Source organism: Diabrotica undecimpunctata, chromosome 3 (genome assembly GCF_040954645.1).
Source record: "Diabrotica undecimpunctata isolate CICGRU chromosome 3, icDiaUnde3, whole genome shotgun sequence".
NCBI lineage: Eukaryota > Metazoa > Arthropoda > Insecta > Coleoptera > Chrysomelidae > Diabrotica > Diabrotica undecimpunctata.
Window position 1 is genome coordinate 11615152 of NC_092805.1, and position 27913 is coordinate 11643064.

At 32.7% G+C, this 27913-nt stretch overlaps 1 protein-coding gene across 4 annotated transcripts; it reads left to right on the plus strand.

The window, feature by feature from the left end:
• The first annotated feature begins 37 nt into the window (after positions 1-37).
• On the plus strand, positions 38-27391 carry Rilpl (Rab interacting lysosomal protein like). Of its 4 annotated transcripts, none has more exons than XM_072525254.1 (7): positions 38-517; positions 1758-2003; positions 7270-7467; positions 8906-9081; positions 9306-9401; positions 9531-9626; positions 18047-27391. In XM_072525254.1, the coding sequence occupies exons 1-7, from the start codon at positions 203-205 to the stop codon at positions 18156-18158; spliced, it is 1239 nt and encodes a 412-aa protein (XP_072381355.1). In that variant the 5' UTR covers positions 38-202; the 3' UTR covers positions 18159-27391. The 4 variants fall into 4 exon arrangements, with proteins under 4 accessions (XP_072381355.1, XP_072381356.1, XP_072381357.1 ...); XM_072525255.1 differs by having other exon boundaries at positions 7270-7461; XM_072525256.1 differs by lacking the exon at positions 9306-9401.
• The last annotated feature ends 522 nt before the right edge of the window (positions 27392-27913 follow it).

The window sequence follows — 27913 nt, forward strand, 5'->3', positions numbered from 1 at the left end:
ACCTTCTGTATGTGTCATGTATCATGTATGTATATCAGCCCAGCAGCTAAACTTCAACCTTTAACACTTGTTTAAAGTTTAAATGATAGACTGACATTTTCTTCAAAGCTTAGGTTTACAATCCTTGAAAATCGATTCATAATATGAGTGATGAGAAAATAATATTAGTCAAGTACATTTAAATAAATTCAACGATTAATTCATGCCTCAAGAGAGTCATATTATTCTTTTTAGTAAAATGGAGGATGGAAGTGATTTGTCAGGGGAGGTTACAGTAGTGGATGTGTATGATATTGCATCTGATATTGGAAAGGAATGCGAAAAAATTATAGATCAGCATGGGGCTGATGCCATGACTGCTTTAATGCCTAAAGTAATAAATGCATTGGAACTTTTGGAAAACTTGGCTACAAGAAATGAAAGAGAAAATATGTTGTTGCATGAACTACAGGCTAAAATATCTCAGTTAGAAAATGACAAACTTGAAAAGGCTGAATACAGAAAGAAGTTTGAAAAGGTAACATATATTTAGCAATAGTTAAAATTTACTGTCTGGACAGTATTTTTATCACAATATAACAGGTCAAATGTGGTAGAAAATGGGTTTGGATAGGAAATATGCAAGATATATGGCATCAGAAAGTATCTTGGTATTTAGGATATTATTGACTTTTTGAAAAAACAAATGAAACTTTGTTTAAAAATAAACTATTGGTATACTCTGTCCACTGAACCAAGTCTCAACTTTCTATCAAATTTATTAGTTAATGTTTTGCTATGTTAAACAAATTTTACTTAAACTGGAGATGGCTAGTTATAGTTTAACAATGTTTGGAAGAATATTAGTAGGACCAATGATATAAAATAAATACCATGATATACTATTTAAATTGAACACATCATATAAATGAAATGAGTTGAGATGATGAAAATGAATTAATAAGAACACAAAGGCCAACTATTAAGAAGAGGGAGGACAGATATCTTTTGAGCTACAATAGGCTGGATATGATAATCAAAAAAGTACTGGACTTACAATATACAAAACAATTGACAAAAATATTGAAAAATACAAGAACACAGTATTAATTGTAAAAGAAGATTCTGAATGGACTCTTAGAACACAAAAAGATTTTCAAGTTAAAACAGTTTCTATCTCTGTTTTTTTTGTTTTATTCTAAAATAATGCAGAGACATATTGCATTCAATAGACTGAATAAAGTGAAACTAAGACTGGGAAGAATTGGGATCAGTTAAACTGCTGGTCAACTAATATCAAATCAATAACTAATATCAAATCAATTCAGTTCCGTCAAGATATTTTCTCTGCTTAACCCTCACTTTAAGGGCTATGGCACATTAGTATGACCACTATCAGACTGCTGTGATCAGTTTTAGCATTGAATCAAATGAAATGGTGCTCACTAGCTATAGTGTGTTTTGTTGGTTGTGGTCAGGTTTTGGTCATTTAACCAGAATCTAGTGACAGCTGTTTCCTCTCTGATCACAACCAGAATCATGACCAATAGTGACTACTTGGTATGTGTAAATTGAACACATTGGCATATAAAGTTTATTAATTAAATCTAAGTTTTTGATTTAACACATTTTAGCTCAAAAACAAGCAATCTTAGACCCATTGTGATTGTGGTTACCAAAAATACTTTTTTGATTCTGAATATACACCTAACGATTTGGCCTATTCTTTATTTATTACTCACATTGCATGTAATAGACTTATTAAAAACACTTTTTAGGAGTTGGAAATCATCGAAGAACAATGGAGATCTGAAACCAAGGAATTGGTTTCCATGGTTTCCAAATTACAAGAAGAAAATCGACGTCTTGTCAAGGAACATAGTCCAAATCATACACCAGCAAATTTAACCCCTACCACAGAAAATGATATTTTGCAGAGGTTAAAGGATTCTGTCGAAAAGCAGAGAGACGAAATTAGGTTTAAAGAAAAATTATTACAAGAAAAAAACCTTGATGTAGATAATGTAAGTATTTATATTCTAAGGCAGTCTATTTCTGGAAAGCACAATGCTAAGTCAGTATATTTTCTTACAGTATTTAAAAGCTTTTCAAAATAATTTTCACAGATTAAAGATTACAAGCATATCCATGTTGTTATCCATATGTTATCCATATACTCTTGTAACTCAGAGGAAATTTTAAAGTGGCTTTTGGAAAATGTACTTGGAGAAATTTTACTATTTTAAATACTTTTTCTAAACATTTCCCAAGCATTGATACTAGGCATTATTTATATTTTGCTATAGAGTTGGAATAAAACAGTGGATAGCTTGTAAAGACTTTTTGGGACATCTGTTGAGACAGCTACCTATGATTTTATATCAAAAATCTTAAAAAAAACTAGAAGCAAAGATGAAAACACTAGGTGCTTTTTTAGACCTATCTCAGGCTTTCGTCTTCGATAGCCTTGATCATGTTCTATTATTACAAAAATTTCATCGTTATAGAATAAGAGGTAAATTTACATGGATAAAATCATTTCTCACAGTTAGGTCACAAAAAGTATGCTTGGAGAAATAGGGATGTAAGATTTACTCTGAACTGGTCAACTTAAAATTAGGCATACCACAGAGGAGCATATTGGGGCTTTTTCTTTTCTTGGTTTATATAAACGACCTTCCAAATGCGATGGTTAGTGGTTCCTCAAACCTTGTAAATTTCGCTGATGACTCAAATGCGCTGCTCTGGGAAAAACATTAGAGAAACACTCTTTATGGTGGCAGACCAAACTCTAACAAATGCTGAACAGTGTTTCATTGGTAATAAGCTGTTGCTTAATACTGATAAGACAGTTTTTGTTTACTTTAGAACCAGCCAGTCACGAGAATAGTTCCCAGATACAGTCAATTTTGGATCACAAAATACAGAACCTGCTAGATCAGTTAAATTTAGATTGTAAAGGAGTTGTTGCAACGTGATCTATTTTCGAGACAAATATAAGACTGGCGTTAGTTTCTGGCTGTTACGAATAAATCCATGATTCATTACCACTCATGATCTATGTTTTTTTGTTTCCCGCGTTGAAGAGGTCTACAGTTTTTTAACATCAATTCACCCCGACTGCTTTCTGTTTGATTTTTGATTTGATCAACAGATGCGGTATCTAATGGCAAACCAATTTTTATCCACAATTCTTTGTGCAAAAATTTTTGAATTGAGGTCTTTGAATCCTTGTCAAGCCTGTAATTGGCGATATTTCATATGTTGTTCTTCATAGGTAAGCACTTTTGGTGCTCTTGGATCGTCGCTAAGAATAATCTGTCCACATTTGAATTATTTATAGCCTTAAGAAATTGTTTATTGATATGGTGATTCCTTTTTTGGATTTTTGGGATACTTGGCTTCCAAAAGTTATAATCTTTGCACGTACCATAGTGAAATTTTGGATTTAGGTTAACTAAAGACAGATAATAATTTTTATTGATGACATTTGATTGGCTGCTTCCTCTATGTCCCAGTAGTCAAAATATGAAAGACACGCTCAGCTTGTATATATAAGTTTTCAGACTGAATTAATTATTCCTGTATTTCAAAACAATATGTTAATATCTGGATGTATATCTATATATACTATAAAAAAGAGCAATCAGAACTCTACTTAACTTGAACTACAGGTATTCATGTAGAGGTAATTTCAAAAAGCTAAACATACTAACAATGGCTGGCACATACATATCGCACCCTCAGTGCAAGACTGCAGTAACTCAAAATTTTATGAAAATGAAGTAATCATGGAATTCGATTGTAAACATGCATATCTATCCCCTGTAAAACTTTAGTAACTTTCAAATGCTTAACCGGCTAAATATTACGACAACAACAGTTTAACTATTTTGCGTTTTTGTACATAAGTTTCGTGCAAAACTGTTGTAACTCTAATGTAACAAAGTTACAACAGTTTTGCACGGAACATTGCAATGGTTTCGATAACAAGCAATAAAAAGCACGAAAAAAGTGAGATATTTGTCATATTTGTTATTTTAATATGTATATCTGTGGTGTTTAATATTAATATACAGTGTGTCTACGTAATCCATTAACGGTCGAGACAATAAACAAAGATTAACGAGACCAATCTATTCATGTAAGTTTTATGTCCTTTGTGTGTCATTATATTTTCCATAAAATGTTTGCGATGTCGTTTGACCATTTATTTATTAGATTGGATTAAAAACACATAAATTAAGACTAATTATTTACAGCCAAAAAGTATTTTTTTTATGAAAGGAAAAACAGTTATCTTAAAACTTGTGTATTAACAATACTGACAGGTTAAAAATATCTATTCTCAGAAAACTTGTTCTATAAAAACTAAATCCCAAACTATATTAAATCTTCATGTAACCTTCCGGGGCGATTGTCGTCATATTATTGTCCCCACGTAATTCCCAACTTTTACTAAGGTAGTGAATTCTAATCCTTTTGTTAATCACTTTACTCAAGGTAGCCTGATTTGCATATTTTTATTATAGTCCTTTTGTTTTGAATTTAAATAAAAATATTCAAAGTTTTACAAATAATGTTTCTACCTTGTTATGGCATTGTCATTACAAAGCGAAGGATTTGTGGCTATCAGAAACATGTGCAGAAATAAAAATATGAAATTGCCGCTAACAATAAGCCGTTTTATTAGGTATAATACCTATTTATTCTAGGTAGCTATCTGATTTCTTGGACTCTATTAAATGTAAAGTTTATTACCATACTAAACCACGATTGATGTTGGGGATTATTTTTTCTTTACTTACCCGATGATTTATTGGAATTTATTAAACGTATATACTAAACCCCGGGAATTACTTTCCCTTTATCTACCAGGTGATTTCTGTGAATACATTAAATGTAATGTTTAGTACTATTCCTATCGTTGTTGGAGATTAATTTCTCTTTACCTACCCTATTAACTCATTAGAAACAAGTTCTCAGGGAAGAAGTACGAGTAGGTACATTTTAGTAGTGTAGTTTTTAATATAATCTGTTATTAGCCCTTGCAAGTGATAGATGCAGAATTAACGATTTCGAAAATGTCAAAATTTAATAGTTCCAGAACATTGAGGATTTTATCCCTGTGTGCGCAGACAAGTGAGGATAGCAACGACATGCAGAGTAAGTTGAATTTAAATTAATCGTTGTATTATAATCTATTTATCTACTCTTGTTTTCAAATTCAATGGTGAGAACTTCTACGACTAGTGTAAACTGAACGAAATAGGGGCGTTCAAAAAAATACTTCTGATTTAAGCAAAATGATTAAAAGTACATAGACACAATGTATTAGAGAAACAATAATACTAAAGTTTATTTATCAAAATAATTTTATATTCGAAACCGCACGATAACAATATTACTACTTATTTACAGAGATTGTTTCATTGTAGAAAGTGTGTTGTGTCTTTTTACAATTTTTTCCGTGCAAAAGTGTTGTAACTTTAAAATTCCAATACTAAAATGTGTAGTGATTAACAATTTTCTCCGTGCAAAAGTGTTGTAACTTTGAAATTCCTAATTTTTTTTAGCATTAATACTATTTTATTTAAATTTTTATTTTTCGTTAATGTAATATAGGCTAAAAAGCATGCAAAATAATAATTAAATGTTAATTTTTCTTCAAACTTGTGTCTTATTTCACCGATATTAGCACGAAAATAAACAAAATCGTCTTTATCTCGAAACTTACTTATTCTGACTTACTGCAGTCTTGCACTGAGGGTGCGATATATGAATGCTTACTTTTCATTTTTTAAAATAGACATAAATTCTTGAAGCACATAACAAACCATAATACTAATACACGAAACAATCTCATAAACTATAATATACCAATACATAGATTAACAGCATCTAAGAAAAACACAGAATATGCTTGTATTAAATTCTTTCATAGACTGCCTTACAGCATCAAAATAGAAACTGACATAAATAAATATAGAAAGTCTGTTCAACAGTTGCTGATACACCTTGAACCATACAAAGTGGAAGAATACCTTCAAGCTGACCTGCAGAGAGATTGAGGACTCTTATCTGAATCTAAATGTCACTGTTATTATTATTATATTTTAATACAGTAGACTCCCTCTACAACGAGAACGGAAATGGCAGACTAATTACCTCGTTATAAGCGGATCTCGTTATATCCAACAACAATAATACTGTGCATACATATGAATATGTAGTTTTCTAAAACATTAACTTTCTTTAGTGAAGCCATTCAGAGTAATATAAGATGCTAATAAATATTTTTTAAATGGCGTTTTTGAAAAAAAGTTGTTTACTTTTATTGTCAATAAAATACATTAAAACAAAAAAGAGTTGTTTACTTTTATTGTCAATGATATACGCTAAAACAAAAAATTTGTATTCTGTAAATCTGTATAAAGCGTATTTTCAAGAAAAACATAAACTACTGCGTCTGCAATTGGAAGAAGTCTGTCATTATTGACTGCTTTTAATTGTTCAGTATTCTATCTATCATATTTTCTAAAAATGTGAAACAGTTTTATGCTTCTTTATTTGCGTTTTTTCTTTGGATAAAGTTTCTGACAACCTTTAAAACACTTTCCACATCTTGTCTATTAGAACCTATATTATTAGGTGTGAATGGTCAACCCCCTACAATGACACTTGTGAATCATAAATTGTAAATTTCCGACTAAGAATCGTAAATTGTAAGAAGTTTATTGCGGACGGCGTTAAAAAGGGTATTTATTTATAGCTACGGTCGGGCCAAAACGTAAAAAACACGTTTTTCAATCTTATGTTTTCTCGTTATAAGCAAATTTACCTCGCTATAGAGGGTTATAGTTCAATAGAAATTTCACGTTACGTCTAATGAACCTCGTTATAAGCGAAAACTCGTAATAACCGTGTTCGTTATAGAGAGAGTATACTGTATTACTTTTATGTTAAGTGTAGGTTGTTACAGCAACCATTATAAATTGTAATTGACACCATTATCTCTATTGACAATTTATATTTGTGTGTAACTTGTGAATCCTGAGAATAAAGCTTTTTCTATTCTATTCTATCTATTGAGAATAGTTTTTAGGAATATTTAAATTTCTTTCAAGATGAGGCATATACCTCAGATGTATGACAAGGTAGTGTTTGATGTTCAGTGTTATATCCGCTCCTAATAAGATGGATAAAAAAATATGGCCATGTAGTGCATGGTCAGTTATGTTTTACCAATCTGATAGCGGATTTTATGTTTATAAATAATATATTTTTCAGTTAAAGACACAAGTTGAAAAATTGACCAGTTCCAGTAAAGAGCTACGACGAAAACATAAATCGATGCAGAATCAAGTGAGAACGCTTTGTGATGAAAGGGCGGACTTCCTTGTGCAATTACAGGACCAACAGAGAGACATATCAGCACTTAGGCAAAGATTAGGTCTTGCTCAAAAAGAAAACGAAGATCTGGTAAAGGTATATTTATCATCTTTATATTTTTAATAATAATCAATATTTACAAATCTTGTTCTAAACATTGGGTTAGGTGTTCTAACGGAGTGTGTCAACAAGAGTAATTATCTTAATGAATGGCTTGGACAGTATCTGTTTAATATATTCTAGATAAACTTAGAAAAGCAAAACAGCAACTTGCTGTTGCGTTTTCTTAGATATGTTTGATCATTTTAATATATCGGTGATCTATTATACAATCTGCTAAAACTTCAAGCATTTATATTGATTGACTGTCTTAACTGTTTTCGAATAATCCACAAATATTAGAACATGTTAATTATTGTACTCCTTAGTTTTCTCTGCAAGCCTCTTTAGAACTAAAAAATGATTATTAGCACCATATCCTTCCCTAAATCCTACCAGCTCGTGCGATTGGTATATATCTAGCTTGGAATTTAGTCTGTTATTAATAATCCTTGTGTAAAGTTTGTAAATATGTGATAACACACGTGTGAGTTGGTAGTTTGGTTTGTTATATCTCATTTTTTATGTATGCAGAGTACTCCAAACCTCAAGCTTTCTTTTATGACGGCTATACTATGGAGTATATAGAAAAATGTTTCAAACAAATCTAATTTATATCAAAGACGTCTATACTTTAAAATTATTTTTGATTATTCAGGGTCAGTCAGAACAACGGAATGAACTAAAGTTGTGCTTTTAAATGAAGCATTTTTGAATATATGTTTTCAAAATATGAAGAGTTTGTATAAGGTTTTCATAATTATCTTAGACAGAGTCATAGAGGTATTGTCTGATCCTTGGATCATGACTTGGGATATTGTGATGATCGTCATGTCTTCTTAGTGTTTTTGATTCTCTGTAAAATGTTTCCACTGTCTCAACGATCTCTTTTCTATATGTTACTGTTTGTCCTATAGTGTTCGTTACTATGCAGATGTTCGTTTTACTATGAGCTATTGTCTAGTTGTCAGTTTGATGCAAGGAGAATCCATTATGCTGCAAATTGGTCTGATGAGTATGATGTCATTATGTATTTTTGGGACTCTTTATAGGTGTAATACACTATAGACTATAATGGGATGTTAATACTTTACCGATTTTTGTTTGTTTGGCCGATAACGCCAAATGGGGTCGTCCATACAGACTAAAAAATACGAAAGACACCATATGGTGGCTTCCGCAACGAAAGTGTTAATGTTCTTTGGTAGTCGGTCAGGTATCACTTAAATTTAGATAATGTTCTGTATATTTTGTTCCCCAGGGATTTGGTTAGGTACTTGTGTAGTTTTTATATCTTCAATTTGTGACTGGTTCTTGAAATTTTCTACGTCCATAATTTTTATTTCAGAATTTTTTTAGAACAATTTTCGGATTAGAAATCTTAGAAACTTTATTTTTACTCACAATAACCCTTATATTATGTAATCATTTTTAGAGTGATGTGCCAATACCGAGCAATATGGCGATGTTCGATTTAGACGACCCAAATAGACCAAGATTTACAACGCAAGAATTGAAAGATATTTTACACGAACGCAACGAACTTAAAGCTAAAGTTAGTGATTTAGAGGATGAATTGGAAACATATCGACCAAAGAAAAAAGAGGAAACGTAGGTTAAATAAAAAATAATAGGATACTAACGTCTAGACTCTGTTTTAACACTTTTTATTTCGATAATTTGGTTCAACTAACAAATAAATCCAAAGAATTTGTGATACTTTGTACCTTGAAGTTCATATTTAGTTAATAATTTTATTTTCTGTCTTCATTTATTTACTTTTTTGTTTATTTTTGTATGTTTTTTGTTAAATTTTTGTTTATTTTTATTCATAGCATCAAAATACTGATTCCATTAATGGAACAAATTGAGATGATATATGAAAATGTAGTAGGTCCAAAACAAAATACTAGTCCAGTTTTAGATGAACCGTAAGTTTATTTTTTTTTTCTGTTGGAATTTTATTTATTTTAATCAATTATTCACTTTCTTTCTTTTTTTTTTGTTAAGTTTCAATTTATATTTCTTGAGTATTTCTGGTAACTTTGTCCGTTTTGCAGCCCCTTGGATGAAGATGCCCCAGTGCAAGGTCCACTTCCATACGAACCTGACGATGCTCCTTGGAAAAAAACAACCGAATCCGGTATTAGGAAGTTGTAAGTACTCTTTTAATCAATGATATATGTATAATTCTACTTTTACTTATAATTTCATGTTTACATCCGGTTTTTAACAATATTTAGAATTTGACTTAATTGATGCCTTTATACAGTGCTTCACAAAATTGGGAAACAGTTTTTTAAGAAGATGCTAGGCAATAAATTAAATTTAATTCAATTTAATGCTACGCCATTCTTTTGAAGTAAAATTCGGCAAGATAACTTACACAACAGCATCGACGCACTGTTTTGTCTTTCGTTGCTCCATATTTTATCATAAATTTGTGCACATTCTGTGTATTTAAATTGTTAAAACTTTAGGTAAACCTCACTAAACATACAACACGCATCATAATATCTTTCTTCAATGCCGAGCAAATAAAAAATTGTTTGAGAATTCGAGCAAATAAAAAATGGTTTGAATCTGCATGGCTCAATCAATATCTCAAACTCAATTGCCAAATTTAGATGTTTGCATAAATATTCCAAATCTATAGTACACTTAAATGCAAAATATATTTTTATTTTCATATGAAATTGTCTTTTATGATATAAATGGCAACGCCGCCGTGGAGAAATTTCGTTCAAGATAGAAAGATCTCGGGTATGTTCATTTTGATATTGCGCAGAACACAAATATATATCCACAAGGGAAATAAAATTCCTGTAGTTGGCTGTATACTATAAATCACAAAAGTTTTGTTTAAAAATCTTGTATATAAGTTATATAATTAAAAAGACTCTTTCGGGCTACATCACAGAACGTTTTCTTAATTACTAAATATACTGGACTATTTATTTGACAGTTGGAACTGGGATCAGTGAACCGAGAAATAGTACTGATTCGGGTAATTTTTTTTTCTTTTTCATCAAAAGTATTTATTTTAATAAACAAGACCAATGACATCAAATCATCCAATAATTATATCTTTGGCGACCAACGATGTAATATACTAAGGTTGGAACATGTTGATATTTTTACATGTAGTTGATCAACGACGGAACTGACGTCACTTTGTCAGCTACAATGCCCAACGTGAATTTGACAGGCGATTAGTGAGAATATCCACGATATTTTAATGTGAAATAGGTAACATTCTGCGTTAAATCAATAATTTAATGTATTCTTTTTGATAAATCAATAAAATCGTTAAATTTTTAATATTTTGCATCCAGTTACATCAGTGGCGTGTGATGCGGAAATACTTACCTGTAAAATATGTATGTTTTGTATGTTTTTATGTTACAAAAATAATATTTTTTAATTTTACAATATTACACGCCATTACATCATTTATTCAAATGTAAATAATAACGAAAATAAATAATTATTATACATATATATGTACCAAAAGAATTTTTTAACTACTTAGGATGCAAATATTTATTCATAGGTTCATTCCATCCTTATAGTACAACATCCCACTGCAGGATCACTACGCTCATAACGTAGTTAATATTTTTACATAGATTTAAAATTAGGAGAATATATTGATAATAAGTTGCCAGTCAAACAGTGGTCACTTTTGAACAAAAATTTTTTTCGTTCCTTTATACTTGGAATAAAATGCGCTCATGACGTATATGCATGTTTTTATATCAAATTAAAGCTAATTTTTTCCTTAATATGATGATATAATGTTGCCTGGGAAAAAATGGTCTCAAATTAGGGTTACCAGCTGTTAAAAACGCGAAGTATCTAAGATAAACTAAAAGACAGCTAGCGAGCAACCCTATTGGTTCGAAGTGTCAGTTGTGCGAGTTTTTAAAGCATGGGTCTGCGAACTGTGTATTCACCAAATAGCAACGACCTTTACGTACCTATCCATCCATTAAATAGCAACTTGAGTACAAATATTTGTCCTTCTAAGATTACCATGACTGATATTTTTAATGGCATAAATGAGCTTCCCAATAAGCTTTCTGCTGGTCCATATGGAGTGCCTAATTTTTTATTTAAAAAGTGTGTCTGTACCCTTGTAATACTATTTGTTATATTGTTTAACAGATCTCCGGAAACCTCTATGTTTCCTTCTTCATGAAAAGAAAGTAATGTTGTTCCTATATTTAAAAATGGTCAGAAAGAGAATATTGAAAATTATCGTAGCATTTGTATACAATCTGCAATCCCTAAGCTCTTCGACTGTCTTATACCAAAGAAACTTTCTTGGTTATGTAAAGGCTTAATATCTCAATCACAACCTGGTTTTCTTAGCAAAAAATCCACTGCAACAAACTTGGTTTGCTATCAATCTGATATATTATCTCATATGGAAGACGAAATAATTTCCAAGTAGCAATCTGATTCTCGAAGCGTGAACACGTACCGTCATTCAAAGCGCTAGAGAACTTATCGTAAAACTACCTAATTAACTAATTAACTAGTAATTATCTTATCAGCATCAAAAAATTGTTAAAGTGAAAAGTAACAAAAACTAAGTGATTAGTCAAACAAACAAAAGAAATATGTTCCCTTCGGGGAACTTATTAGGATTTGATAATAATGGCCAACCAATTTATCAACAAATGAATACTATACAGGATGTCCCAACAATAAATAACCAGAACCAGTCAAACCAAACAGCAGTAAAACCGCAAGTACCATTTTTGTATTTTAATCAAACACCATCTAACCACACAACAAATCAAATGTCATGCCTAAACCAAATACCTATTCCAACCCAAATAGCTATGCCAAACCAAGTACAATTTCCTAGTCAATCAAGTGCACAAAATATTCATAACAGTCAAACCCCTATTCAGTCCCAATACACAACAGTATCCACAAACCCTCAATGCTCACTCCCATCATCACAAAACACCAATAACTACACGGATAGCGATAGCGACGTAGAACTTAATGAAACAGAAAACGAAAATAAACATCCTTGGCAAGAAGTTGGCAATAAGAGAAAAAGGATGAAAAGACAAACAACTTCAGAAATTCCAAACCAAATCCAAACACAAAACAGATTTGATTCCCTCTCAAAAGAAAATCTAGATGAACAAACAGACAATTTATCAAATACACCAAACACAAATATAACCAAAAAAGATCCCTCACCGCCACCAATCTATATTTATGGAGTTACTGACTATAGTGCTATGATAGCAAACCTTTCAACTGCAACTGCGGCCGAAACCTATTACACCAAAACCATTTCAAATAATACAGTAAAAATTAACCCTACAAACTCAGACACCTACAGGAGACTCATACAGCACCTTAGAAAAGAAAACCTTGTACATCACACTTACCAACCGAAACAAGAGAGGGCCTATAGAGTTGTCATAAGAGGATTACATCATTCAACACCCACAGGAGATATCTCGCATGAATTAAATAATAAGGGTTTTAAAGTTCGCAACATAATTAATGTTAGACATAGAGTTACCAAAGAACCATTGCCCTTATTCTTTGTCGATATAGAGCCAAATGAAAACAACAAAAACATATTTAAAATGCAAGTCCTACGAAACTGCATAATAACAGTAGAACCACCTAGAATAAAAAATACAATAGTACAATGCACAAGGTGTCAAAAATACGGGCACTCAAAAAGTTACTGCCTGAGGCCATTCGCCTGTGTTAAATGCGGTGGATCACATGATACAAAAACCTGCAAAAAATCACGCGACACACCAGCAACATGTGCCTTATGTAATGGCAATCATCCAGCAAACTATAAAGGATGTGCTATATATAAAGACCTAGTAAATTCGAAAAATAAAAATATAACAAGCAGCATTCCTAGAGTTGCAAGCCTAAATAGTAATAACACTAATGCTCACCACACACGCCAATCACATGTAACATATGCTCAAGTTGCAGCAACTAATACTTCTTCACAAGACAACAACAATAATTCAGACCTTTCAAATAAACTTACAGAATTCCTCAACGAATTTAAAAATATGTTTGCACAATTGATAAACCAAAACAGCATGATACTAAGCATGCTTACAACAGTGATAAATAGAACGTCGTAATGGCTAACTCACTTAGAATAGCAGAGTGGAACGCAAATGGTCTAACAAACCATGTGCAAGAAATTATACTATTTCTAAAATTAAACAAAATAGATATCCTACTTATATCTGAGAGTCACACAACTGAGAGGTCTTTTATAAAAATTCCACACTACTCTGTCTATTACGCAAACCATCCAGATGGAACAGCCCGTGCTGGTTCAGTTGTAATAATCCGTACAGCTATAAAACACTATGAACTTGCTCCATATATCACCAACAAAATTCAGAGTAGTATCATAAAAGTACAAGCGCTCACCTTCCCATTAACAATAGCTTCTATCTACAGCCCACCACGCCATACCATCAATCTGGAGGAATACAGAGAGTTTTTTGAACAACTTGGTTCACATTTCCTAGTGGCAGGGGACTGGAATGCAAAACATACAACCTGGGGAGCAAGACTGATATCTCCAAAAGGCAGAAATCTATTAAAGATCATACAAGATAATAACCTGAAATACCTAACAACTGGTACCCCCACATACTGGCCCACTGATAACAACAAAATTCCTGATCTGCTAGACTTTGCTATAACTAAGGGAATACCTGAAATACACAGCGACATCACCCCCAGTTTTGATCTACATTCGGACCACAGTCCCATCTTGATTACTTTAAGTACCAATATAATTTGGAAAACTCTTGCACCAAGGCTATGTTCCAGTAACACGAATTGGAATCAATTCAAAGAAGAAATCAATGAAAAAATATCTCTTGACATTCGACTGAAACACAAAAACGATATTGAAGAAGCTGTAAAATATCTAACGGAACAAATACAACAAGCCGCTTGGAAAGCTACTCCTGAAAAGGAAAAAACCATTGATGAAAGGTATAGTATACCCCTCCATACTAGAACACTAGTAGAAGAAAGAAGAAGAGCCCGTCGCAAATGGCAAAGAACAAGAAACGCGATAGATAAAACAAATCTAAACAGGCTCACACACAGACTTCATTCCGCTATCCAAACAGCCAAAAACGAATCTTTTGAAAGATATGTCACAAACCTTTCTCTTGACGACAGCTCTCTTTGGAAAGCCACAAAGAAATTCAAAAGGCCGGTAGTAATGAAATCACCAATTCGGAAAAATGATGGAACCTGGGCTCGATCAGATATAGAAAAATCCAACAGATTTGCAGAACATCTATCAACCGTCTTCTCCACCCCACAGGCCAACGATATTAACGACGGGAAAATTAGAGACTTCCTTAATGCACCCTGTCAGCTATCATTACCACTAAAATACTTCTCACCAAACGAAGTCCTTAACGAAATCAACCTGCTTAACCCTCATAAAGCTCCAGGATTTGACCTTATAACTGGCGAAATCTTAAAAAAACTCCCAAGAAAAGGTGTCGTCTTAATAACCATTATTTTTAATAGCCTCCTGAGACTATGCTATTTTCCAGTACAATGGAAGTATGCACAAATTATAATGATACCTAAACCTGGTAAACCTCTAACTGAAGCCAGTTCGTACAGACCAATAAGTCTCCTTCCGACTTTATCAAAAGTCTTCGAAAGGTTAATCCTTAACAGAATAGAAACAATAATACCTATAGAAAACCTTATCCCAGATCATCAGTTTGGTTTTCGGTCAAATCACTCAACCATACAACAGTGCCATAGGTTAGTCAACAAAATAAAAGAGAGCCTAGAAGGGAAACAAATCTGTCTATCAGCATTCCTCGATATACAGCAAGCATTTGATAGAGTGTGGCATGAGGGTCTTCTCTTTAAAATAAAAGCTCAGCTAACTGACCAAATCTACCTCCTCCTTAAATCATACTTGTCCGACAGATACTTCCAAGTTAAATTCGAAGGTGCTCTATCCAACTACCACCAAATAAAATCCGGAGTACCTCAAGGCAGTGTACTTGGCCCATTCCTTTATCAAATCTTCACTGCTGATATTCCTATTACCGAAAATACACTAATGGCAACATTTGCGGATGACACTGGTATACTAGCATCAGACATCAACGAAATATTAGCATTTAACAAATTGCAAAATCATCTCAATGAACTAGAAGACTGGCTTAAATGCTGGAAAATAAACGTCAACACAAACAAGTCTTGTCAAGTAAATTTCACAAATCGAAGAATTAGATGTCCACAACTACAACTAAATAATTCACCTATACCTATAAAAACAGAAGTAAAGTACCTGGGTCTTCATCTAGATGAAAAACTTACTTGGAAATCACATATTGCAGCCAAACGACGACACCTCGACCTAAAAGTTAAAAATATGAGCTGGCTAATCAACAGAAGATCGCAACTTTCATTAGAAAACAAACTGACCATCTATAAAACAATACTCAAACCAGTGTGGACATACGGAATTGAGCTGTGGGGCTATAGCAAACCATCCAACACCAAGATACTACAGACATTCCAGTCAAAAACTATTCGTATGTTAGCTAAAGCCCCATGGTATGTGTCAAACCAAACCCTTCATGCAGACCTCAACATCCCCTTCATCAATGATGTGATTGCCGACCACTCCAGAAGATACATGAATCGCAGCGCAGACCATCCAAACCATCTCATAGACGAATTATTCAGCCCCCCACTGGTTGACAGACGTCTAAAAAGACTTTGGCCAGAAGATCTAGCTGCTAGGTAAATTCCAGAGAGTCGTCAATGGACGACACCTGCCACAAGCCAAGAACATACAACATATTTACTTATTACTGTATTGAAGTAGATTGTAAATTAACAATAAATAAAAAAAAAAAAAAAAAAAAAAAAAAAAAAAAAAAAATATGGAAGACCATAAACAGGTTGATGCAATATACATAGATTTTTCCAAAGCATTTGATCGTGTAGATCACCAAATACTTTTGGGCAAATTAATTAATGTAGGCTTTCATGTCAGGTTTGTTGAATGGATTAAAAACTCTACATCTGGGAGAAGTCAAAGAGTTAAGATAGGTCTGTCTGACAGTATCTCAGTAACATTTGGAATTCCTCAAGAAGACCACACTTCTCCACTTGTTTTAAATATCCTCTTTAACGGCATCTCTTCCTGTTTCCTAAATAGCACGTGTCTAATGTTGGCAGATGACTTGAAATTTTGGCAAATTATACATAGCTTAAAAGATCAAGCCTTGCTACAAGATGACTTAGACCGACTACAAAATTGGTGCAATCAGAACAAACTCCACTTAAATGTTGTTTTATAAGTTTTTCTCGTAAATTCAATAGAATTGGAACAAGCTATACTATTAATAATCAGCCACTGAATTATGTTTCTTCTATTCGGGATTTGGGTGTTATTTTCGATGAGAAGCTTACTTTCTGTGACCATATAAACTCTATTTCAATAAAGGCATCTAAACTTCTTGGTTTCGTTACTAGGAATTGCAAATATTTCTCCATTGATTCAACAAGATTAGTGTATTGTTGCTTAGTTAGAACTATTTTGGAATACTGTTCAGTTATTTGGTCATCCTATTTTCAGAACAATATTGATACCATAGAAAGGGTCCAGCATAAATTTTTAAGATGTTGGTCTTACCATGTCCACACTACTATTAAAAATCATGATTATTTCCGTATCGAACAACAATTATCTTTACCCTCACTCGAGAACCGTCGTGATATGTCAGGAGCTATATTTATATATAAGATCATACATGGATTTATTGATTGTCCAAACCTGTTAAGCCAGATTAACTTTAATGTTCCCCATCAAGCTCTACGTTACCACAATGTTTTGAATATTCCTTTCCACATAACAACCTATGGTATTCACAACACATTGGATAGATACATGGGGCTATTAAATGTTCTCGATTTTGATATTTTCAATATATCTTTAACTCAGTTAAAAAGATCTCTTGCTTTGTGATATGTATATTGGGATTGTTGAATTTTGTTCTTTTTTATGTTTTGTTTGTTTTTTTTAGTATGTAAGATTTTTAGTCTCGTTTTTTAAACTTTTTAATATTGATTGTATATTAAGTAATTTCAAGTTTTGAATCCTAACTGTGATATTGTATATTGTAATTTAAACTGTTAATGGGATTATCTCGAGTATTAAATAAATAAATATTTATCGACGCATGCTTTAAAAACTCACACAACTGATACGTTAAACCAGTAACGTTGCGCGCTAGCTGTCTTTTACTTTGTCTTTGATACCTCGCGTTTTTAACAGCTGGCAACCCTACGTTGCGACCATTTTTCTCAGACAACCTTATGTCAGCATATAACAGCGTATATTATTTAAAAAATAAATGAACGAAGTAAAATTTTTGTAGAAAAATGAATTACTTTTTTTTCATACACCACTCTTCATTACCATATTATGTTTTATTTTTATTACTACAGTTAACTAGGATTTCGGTTTGGTTTTAAACAATTTTTTCTTTTCTAGTTTTCGGAAGCTCTTTTCGGAGGGCAGTAACGGTAGCAGTTTTCCAAAGCGTAGTCTCTCCACACTGTCTAAGATGGCTCTGTCTTCAACTAGCGAACCAGTGTCTATATAAATTTGAATCGGTTTCATCGTGTGGATCATTGTGTAGTGCCATTATCGAATCTCACTTAGGAACAGGTTATGTACATCATTCTATGTAACAGAAGAACCATTGCACTTTAATTACATAGACAACTAGATCAAGTATAATTTTGAATATTGTGATAAGTTAACGGTAAAGCAGTTAGGGGGATCTTTTGAAACAGTATTTATTGGTACTAGCATATTTTTGAAGTAAGTATCGTTTTAAAATAAGAAAAAAATGAAAAAAAACTATACAGTAAACGTAAATTATGGTAAGGTTTCGCCAGGCAGCTTTTAATCATCTCATTTTATCGCATTTGGTGGTAAATCATGCAAACTAGACAGTGTCGATTGCAATTCTAACCCTTTAGGGATCAAACTAAGCATCGTAGATGAATTGTACAATTGTTAGTTACCCATTTCGTAGGAATAACGATAATACTGTTAGAAAAAACTCATTTAATTGATTTTTTGCTGAACAAATATTATTATTAGAATAGTTTCGGTATACCTGTGTTACATAAAAATAATTGAATTGATTGAATTATTTTTATTATTATGAATTCCATCATTTCAGCTATTTAAGTTTATAATTAGAGGATTCACATGACTTTTTTTGCCTATTTCAGTTCTTCCCCTCTTGGTAATCAACCTTGATTTTAATAATAATAATAATAATAAAATTACAAGTTTTACATGATACGAAGCGTGTTTTTTAAGTAAGTACCGTTTTGGAATTAAAAAAAGACGTGCAAAGATATGGCAATAATTTTATTTTTGCATGAAAGCCTGTACCTTAATCTACTTTTCTACATAATTTCCGTGAATATTGAGGCACTTGTCATAACGTGGCACCAGTTTTTGAATACCCTCCTGATAAAATTCTGCCGCCTGACTTGTTAACCACTGCATCACAAATGTTTTGACTTCGTTACGCTGACCGCCCAGGTGTTTCTTCAAGTGCAGGAACAAATGGTAGTCGCTGGGCGCCAGATCAGGGCTGTATGGAGGATGATCTAGAGTTTCCCATTTAAATGATTTGATAAGATCTTTGGTCTGATTAGCCACATGTGGACGGGCATTGTCATGCAGCAAAACGATACCCTTACTCAACTTGCCACGTCTTTTGTTCTGGATTGCACGACGCAGATTTTTCAATGTCTCACAATAAGACGCTGCATTGATTGTCTCATTACGAGGCAGAAACTCCACTAGCAATACTCCTGTTCTGTCCCAAAAAACTGTGCACATGATTTTCCGGGCAGAAATTGTTTGCTGAAACTTCACTCTTTTGGGTGATGATGAATGTCGCCATTCCATGGATTGTTGTTTCGATTCTGGTGTGACGTAGGCCACCCACGTTTCCTCACCAGTAACAATTTGGTCTAAAAAATCTTCACCTTCACTGTGGTACCGCTCAAGGAAAGTCAATGCACTGCCTAAACGTTGGGTTTTGTGCAAATCCGTCAACATTTTTGGAACCCAACGTGAACACTATTTCCGGAAATTCAAGTTCTCGGTAACAATGCGATACAAAACACTACGAGAATACTGAGGAAAGCAGTCGGACAATGATGAAATTGTAAAGCGTCTGTTTTCTCACCTTTTCGTCCACTTTCTGCACCAAATTTTCATTAATGACCGATGGACGCCCTCTCCGTTCTTCATCATGCACATTTGTGCGGCCATCTTTAAATGCTCTCACCCATTTCCTTACCATTCCATCACTCATAATGTTTTGTCCGTAAACTTCAACGATCTCACGATGAATATCGATCGGTTTTACGCCTTTAGCACTAAGAAATCGTATAACAGCCCGTACTTCACAATCAGCGTGACTCACGATTGTTGGAGGCATCTTAAACATTGGAGTAAACAAGTATACAATGAAGAATCAGACTGTAATGGCGTCAGTGCGTAGGCAAGAGATGTAGGTAACCAGCGCTCATGCGCGGAACGCCGACCGTAGCGCTGCGGCGGCGGAATCGCAAAACGGTACTTACTTAAAAAACATGCCTCGTATTTTCTACTCATCCATAGTAATGGTATCAAATTACTCATTGTCCAAGCTTGTAGCATCGCAGATACCCTACAGAATAAATTTTTCAGCTTCTAATCGTATTGCCGGTGGAAGAAGTCCAGATTTGAGACGAAAATAGGTCATTTGGCGCACCTAATCACAATTGACGTTTTCCAATATTATTTTTACATGAAAGTTTATATTGTAATATCTTATTTTCATATTTTTGCCGTCTAACGAAACAATTAGTACAACAAGGCCGTTTTTTTTTTATTTCAAAACTATACTTACTTCAAAAAATATGCCTCGTAATTGTCTTCCATTTTTTAAATGAAAACTATAGTTGAAAATAATTTTATAGGTAATTTCAAAATCTCCAACTTCCAAACTCCTCTTCCAACAACATACATTATGTCGATCCACTCCTTCACTTCCATTGAGTATTCCTTACAAATACCAAACTAAAATACAAATACCAAACTCTTTGCAAGTCCCAAAGCACATAGAACTTTAGTTTTCTAAGGGTAATTTTTGCAAATATTCTAATCAAGAAGATTGTTTTTAACCTTTAGATATTAAAATCAAAAACCGGTGTAAAAAGTAAAAACAATAATCAGATATTCCTATTTGATATGTATCTTATTCTGCAACTTTAAAAAATCAGTCTTACTGTTTGTCTGTCTCTTTTTGGCTGTTTCATGCAATCTAAAGTGCTTTCAATAGACTAACAATTTTGAAATTTCTAATTTTTTTTAATATCGTCACCCTAAAAGTGTTAAAGTCCATTTTAACTAATTTTACAGGAGAGCAAAAAAACCTTGCAAAAATACAATTATGTTTAAAATATTAATCTAATAACTGTATTCATTTAGAAATGTCTTTATTTACAATATGCTGATGAAATTTATATAAAGATATATTTTGGTTATTAGTTGAAAAGTGCTAATTTTCGCTTGACAGGTTTTCAAGGACCTTTTAAAATAAAACTAGATCTTGTTGCTTTAAAATAAAATGAGGTTATTAATACAAAACGAGAACCAAGTCTTAAATCAAAGTTTTGACGTTTTGAACGTTTTGTCACTATTCATGAGGAAGATCGTCGTAAAATCAACGGGCAAAGTCTTCTTAATCATTTGTAGATTTTCATATTTTCGCGCGGTTATTTTACGCCTTTCTGAGTGTAGATTTTGTAGTTGATTCCAGGAACATGAATGAATATTTAGTGATTTTCTTTGAGGAATGATTGTCCATTCTTCTGTAAAATATATATTTATAGTGAATTTACATTCGGATGAATATCGAATAGCACGAACATCGGTAACTTTTGCATCGCCCTTTACCCTCCCTGGTCGGATACTTTTGTAAAACTGAACTGCATCGAATTTCTTAAAGAAGTCAAAACTTAAATAAGTTCCATTATTTGGAGCTGGTTTCTTTCTTGCCTGCTGGCAGACGGTGACATAATCGGCAGGTACGTTTATTATCCTATCTTTTAGCTTTTGTTCTATCACTGAGTAGACAGAATCCACTTACATTTGTGTATGGCCAGGCTCAAGAAATTTCTGTTGTATTGTTATATTATAATTTATTGCTAAATTCAGTAGGGCATTGGCCATAACACAATTGCGATTTTGATAGCTACAGCCATCAGTGAAAATAGTAATGGTCTCCCCATTCTCATTCTCTTGCTTAGCAATTTGGAGAAGAATGTGGGTTTCCAAAAATGATACCCAAATACTCGCAAATTCTTCGGCGTTTAGATCACCTTCGGCTTTATTGCAAACATAAAAAAATAAATTACTATTTATTAGAGTGTAGAAGCATAGTTTGTGCACTTGTAGTTTTGTTCTATAATAAAGTGAACTGACGTTTGATTTTTGAGCCATCAACACTGCTTGTAAATCGGCTGTAAACACATACTTTCCCATCTTTTTGTCCTTTTCCTTTTCTTCTCTGGCTTCTGTTTTTCTTAAAATGTGTGCTTTATATTCATCTTCCGAAATACTTCCATTCTTGAAACAGATGCATTTTTAACACTCGCCCTTTTTCAGGTGGAACAAGGCAAAATTCTCGTTGTCAATGGTATGGGAAAAAGTCTCTATTGATATCGGTTCACTTTTTTTTTTTAATTTGCACCACTCGTTAACATAGAACTCGTAGAGAGATGGTTTTTCTGGCCCAAAAGAGTTTTTTCTTAAAATACTTGGAGCGCGAGCTTCAGAAATGTTTTTCCAATGATGAACTGTCCACCTCCCTCTCCCAGCGTATTCAAAACATGGTTTTACACAATATTGCAGCGTTTGTCTCCTTTTTGTCTGCTCAGTTTTTTTTTCGATTTCTTGCCTTTTTGGGAGCTAGAAAAACAACATGACTGTTTTTAAAAATGTCTTTTTTCCCCCAGGTCATTTTCCAAAATGCTTCAAATATCTGACGTCTGTCTTTTTCTGTCAAGGACAGACATTTTATAGCACCTGTGTCTTTTTTGCATTCCCTTGGTTCTTCATAGTTCTATTTTCCTTCTTTTTTTCTCTTGTCTAAATATTCTTTTTCGGTTTCCTGTAATCGTTTATTTTTTTGTGCAAACAAAGTTGATTCCTGCACTTAAAAACGTTTTTTTCCTTTTCTTACTCTTTGCTGGGTATTCAGTGATGCTACTTGACTCTGTATCAGAGCAATCGACAATCTTGTAGCTCCTGCTGGTGTCACTGTCAGAGATATCAGACACAGGAATTTTAACACTGTGTGGCAGCTGGACATTGCTATCATCAATATCATTGTAATTGTTATTATTAGAGGTGCTACAAATTTGGTTATCATCGTGAGTTTTTGGTTCAATGGACAATGGCTGTAATTCATAATAAAGCGTACCCTGATTCTCACCTAGATCATTGGATGTATTTAGATCAGGAAAAAAAGGTTTTTCAATATCAGATAACATATCAATAACCTCAAGTTTAACATTCTCAATTGTTACTAAACTGTTATTTTTTATGTTGGACCCAATTATTATTGATGACAGCTCGTGGTTCACAATTTCCGATTATTAATTGGCATGCTGGTGTCGTTAATGGTGGTGATATTTTTATTCAAATTTTTTCCTGCGTTGATTTTTTCACACTCTGTCAATATATCTAAACATTTTTTGAACTCGCTGCATCTGTAATTAAAAAGAAACAGGTATTAGGGACTCATTGAAATAAGGTTGGATATAAGGGAACGGAGTAATAAGGCATACCTTATAAAAGTTGGGTTAAAAAATTGATGCTTGAAATTAAAGTTGCACAGTCTGAACACTGTATTTTATTGCTTGCTTTATTTATTTTTTAATATACAATGATATTTGATTAACCTTTTAAACAATGTTTTGGGTGCTGTAAAAATACGTTATAATTATTTTTAAGCATTTGAGTAGAACTTAACCCAACTTTCAGGTCTTACAAAGCAATTAACAAGATACCTGACAGATTTTATGAGAATTAATTTTAATCCACAATAATATCATACTATTAAAATTTATTAGTATAAAAATAACTTACCTTGTATTACTTCACTAAGTGTAACTTTCAAAATAATAAATAATTATCACTTGATACTTTCGACAAAAATTTGCGACCGTGCTGTACCGAGTCTAGACATGAAATGTCTATTTACCTTTAAGAATCCAGATTCTTACAGATAGCAGGTTTTCGTATCAGGTAATAGATGGTATTTTTGGCATAATTAGGAGTTGGGTGGTTAACAGCTCATGGAAAAAGGCAAAATAGCTTTCTAACCATGCAAAAATATTATTTTACATTAAAAGTGGACTTAGCAGGTTAGCACTTTAGGGTGACGATATTAAATTTTATAAATTGTGTCAATATTTTCGTCACTGTTTGATTTTTTTATATTAATCAAAAGTTCTTTATATCTCATAATAATAGAAAACTTACTTTTTAATATTTCCTTTGTCACTTGTCGTGAAATTTTATACGAATATGTTTTGGAAGCTGATACATCCCATGAATTTGTTTTTATATCTGATTCTCATAGAGGGCGCTAGTTACACGGATCGTACTAAGTATTAGTCAATATAACTTTTTTAAGAGGATAATTATTAATCAAAATTTCAAGTAAACTTAAACATTCAATTTTACGCGAAAAAGGTACTCTTGGTAAAACTCGGTACCTTTTTCGTGTAAAATTGGATGATTTTTAAGTTTACTTGAAATTTTGATTATTAATTATCCTCTTAAAAAACTTATATTGACTAATACTTAGTACGATCCGTGTAACTAGCGCCCTCTATGAGAATCAGATATAAAAACAAATTCATGGGATGTATCAGCTTCCAAAACATATTCGTATAAAATTTCATTACAATGTTGCCAGTAGTTTCGGCAAAATCGTAAAAAATGCGTAAAATTTTTTTTTCTTCAACGCCCTGTACCTTCAAAACGGATGGCGTTACAAAAATTTTTTACTAAGCAAACCCCAATTATTTTTCAGTTTTTTACTTACCCTAGAGACGGGGTTACCTATTTTTGAAACACCCTGTATACGAACGATAAATCATATAAAGTGAGAGTAAAAAGTCAATTCGTTTATTTTAAAAATAAACAAAATTCGGAAAGTTTCGGTAATTCGATCAACCCCCATCAGGTGACAGCCAAACCCATTTTTTCTTTAAGTTTTTTAACTTAAAATCAGTCTTCGTAGATGATTAGGTAAACAATCTTTCCTGTTGTTTTGTTAAAACTTGATTTCACCAAAATACAATGCCAAGCATTGGTAAATATTTATATGGTTATATATTATCCATATTAACGAAGAGATTATGAAATATTTGGAAGGCAATTATAAAAATATTTATAGAAAAGTTGGAATTTTATAAAGAAACACTATTCACTAAGAATTGTATGTAATAAACATTAGTGCCGTTTGATGAAGACATATTTATAAGTATTACTATCAAAACTAGATGTGTTATTTTGTTTGAAACATCATAGTTTGTTTATGTTTATTTTTTCATTGTTTGAATCTATACATTTCAAATTAGGTGAGTCTGTAAGTTTAGTCTTATGGTCTACTAAATGTTAGAATAGCTTAAAGCTTGACTCAACTCGGTAAAACGATTACCGGAAATTAAAACTATTGAGTAGTAAGAGCCAGTCAAGAAGCTGGCTACAATATCTTCCTAGTATATCATTTGGCTGCAGCACAATTGCTATATGATTGAATTTTTTATACACATGGTACTGGCATGTTTTTAAAGTAAGTCTCTGGGTTTACTTTATTACCTATAATGGTGGGTCATCTGAATATAGACCAGAATAAAAAGACACTATATAAAAGACCTATACTCATGTCATCAGAGTAGATAGATAGGGTCGGTTCTGGACCACTTTTCAAGATAACGGCCGTGACATCAGCAGAATACAAGTTTACTTCTTATCATTGTGCCACAAGGCCACGGCCCCTTACAATGGTGACGTAGGACCGGCTCCATCGGCGTAGCTAGCCTCAGTTTTCAGGGGGGCCTAGGCCCTAGTGTACGGTGGATTACATTTTTTTTATTTGTCGTGCAATAAAAAAATAAATAGAAAAAATGCGTTATAATAGTATACTGGTTTTATTTTTTTAATATACCTGATACATATAATATACACTGCCATAAATATTTACAAAAACAAAATATTACTTACAAGAGAAACTTACTACTTTGTTCACTAAACGAATTTACAACACTCTCCAAGTCTATGTCTATATCTTTTTCTATATACAACAAAGCCAAATTTGAATGCCTATCTTGAGTCATTGTCATTCTCAACCAGTTAAAAATCCGCAAAAAAGAGTTGTCTCCTTATTAACGCTCTTAGCATTTCGAAAGAAGTGTTGTCAGAAGTGTTATCTCACCACTGTTCAGGGGCATGTTCACATGTCAACATTGGTCAGGGGGACGTGGCTTTGAGACACGAGGATACGTAAACCTGCATTATGCTGATGTCACGGCTGCCATCTTAAAAAGTGATCCAGAACTGGCCCTAACTATCTATTCATTAGGTATTCAAGCGTAGAGATGTCTGAAAAAGTGAATCAGAATTTTCTGATTTAAAAGAAGACTGTGTCTGCCTAGTGGCGTTATGAGTAACTTTCACAATGAAAAAACCCTTCTGAGATCTGCTATCCAGTGACTTTTGGGTCTTCTATCCTATTTTGGTCCTAGAAATTATTGCAGTAGGACATTGGGATGAAACAGAGTCTCTCATAATGGTTGACACTTCGTTCTTTGATTATGTCAACTGTACGTCAACCAAACCCCAGTAGAAAGAGTGACGCACTACAATTATTTGATTAACAGATTTTTGTACAAGACTTCTCTATGCCAAACTGTATTAAAGACTTTATTATAAAATATAGTAAACTCTTATGGTGGAGCTATAACGGAACTGTGTAGAGTTGAGCATACTGATTGAGGAAATTGAGCAGCGTGTTATTGTCTGCTCCTTTCCACTGTTTTGTTTTCCAATAACAAATTTTTTTGTCATGAAAGGACATTGTCCGCTTCTATCGTCTTCATGCGACTGTTTTGAACAGCTTTTTTTCTATTTACCTACTATTTCTTTACCCTTAGTGATTTCTCGATCAGCATCATTAGTCACGATAAATATCAGCCGTTTTAACACTAACAGAACAGCATTCTTAATCATAGAGGATTCTTAATCGCAAGTCAAGTTACATTTTGCGCCTGCGCCAAATACCTACTGCAGCGCTACAACGGTATATTTTTAAAACTTGACATACTTTAAAAACATGCTCGTACTTCCAGTTATTCAATTTATATTGTTTTAGTTTATATAATTTTCAAGCAGTTTGCCGTGTCACCATACTAGTTGTTGTGGTCATGTTTTTTAAAACATCGTTTTATTCTGAGTGACATTATTTTTATTTTCAAACAAATAGGAACTGATTGTATTAGTTTGATTAATTATAATGTTTATACCAATAATTAATTAGTTAGGAGTATTATTTATATTATTTCATTTTTATTTTGTATCTTTTTCGAATCTGAAGTACAGAAGGCAAATTTGTTTAAAGATCTTTGGCCCTTATTCGATATAACATGTTTTTTTTTTGTTGATATATTAACATTATTTGTATTATTACCTTTTATACTCATTTTATATTGTTTTTATTTTAAATATATTACTTACGTTACTGTACTTGTTCGTTTTGTATTATTATACCCAAATTATCTTCTTTGGTTATTTAAATCTTTTTTCGATGGAGTCTGCTGTGAGAAAAGTGACAAATAGTAACCTTAACTTAACGATTTTCTTATTTCATAATTCTGTGAACTATCCCGAGAACTCTGGGAAAGTGACAATGTGAAAATTGAATGACATTCAACGAATTTATAAAGACATGCTTAATGAAATATTCGAATCGTCAGCTAGCCATTACAATCAGAAAGCGGTGCCAAAGAATGAGGACGAATTTTCAGTAGAAATGAAGATTTAAAGGTTCTCAGGCAGCGTTGTGTGAGATCTTTTATACTTTTTAACATATATTCACCAGCTATCGCAAAATTAATATTATTATAATAATAATTAATAAGAAAGAATTACTAGATTCCTAAAAAGCCCAGGATGTACAACAAATGGTTACCGAAGTGAAAAAAGTCAGTGAATAAAAAGACATTTCTTTTTATGATGATCATCTAGGTAGTTTAGGAATACATGGAG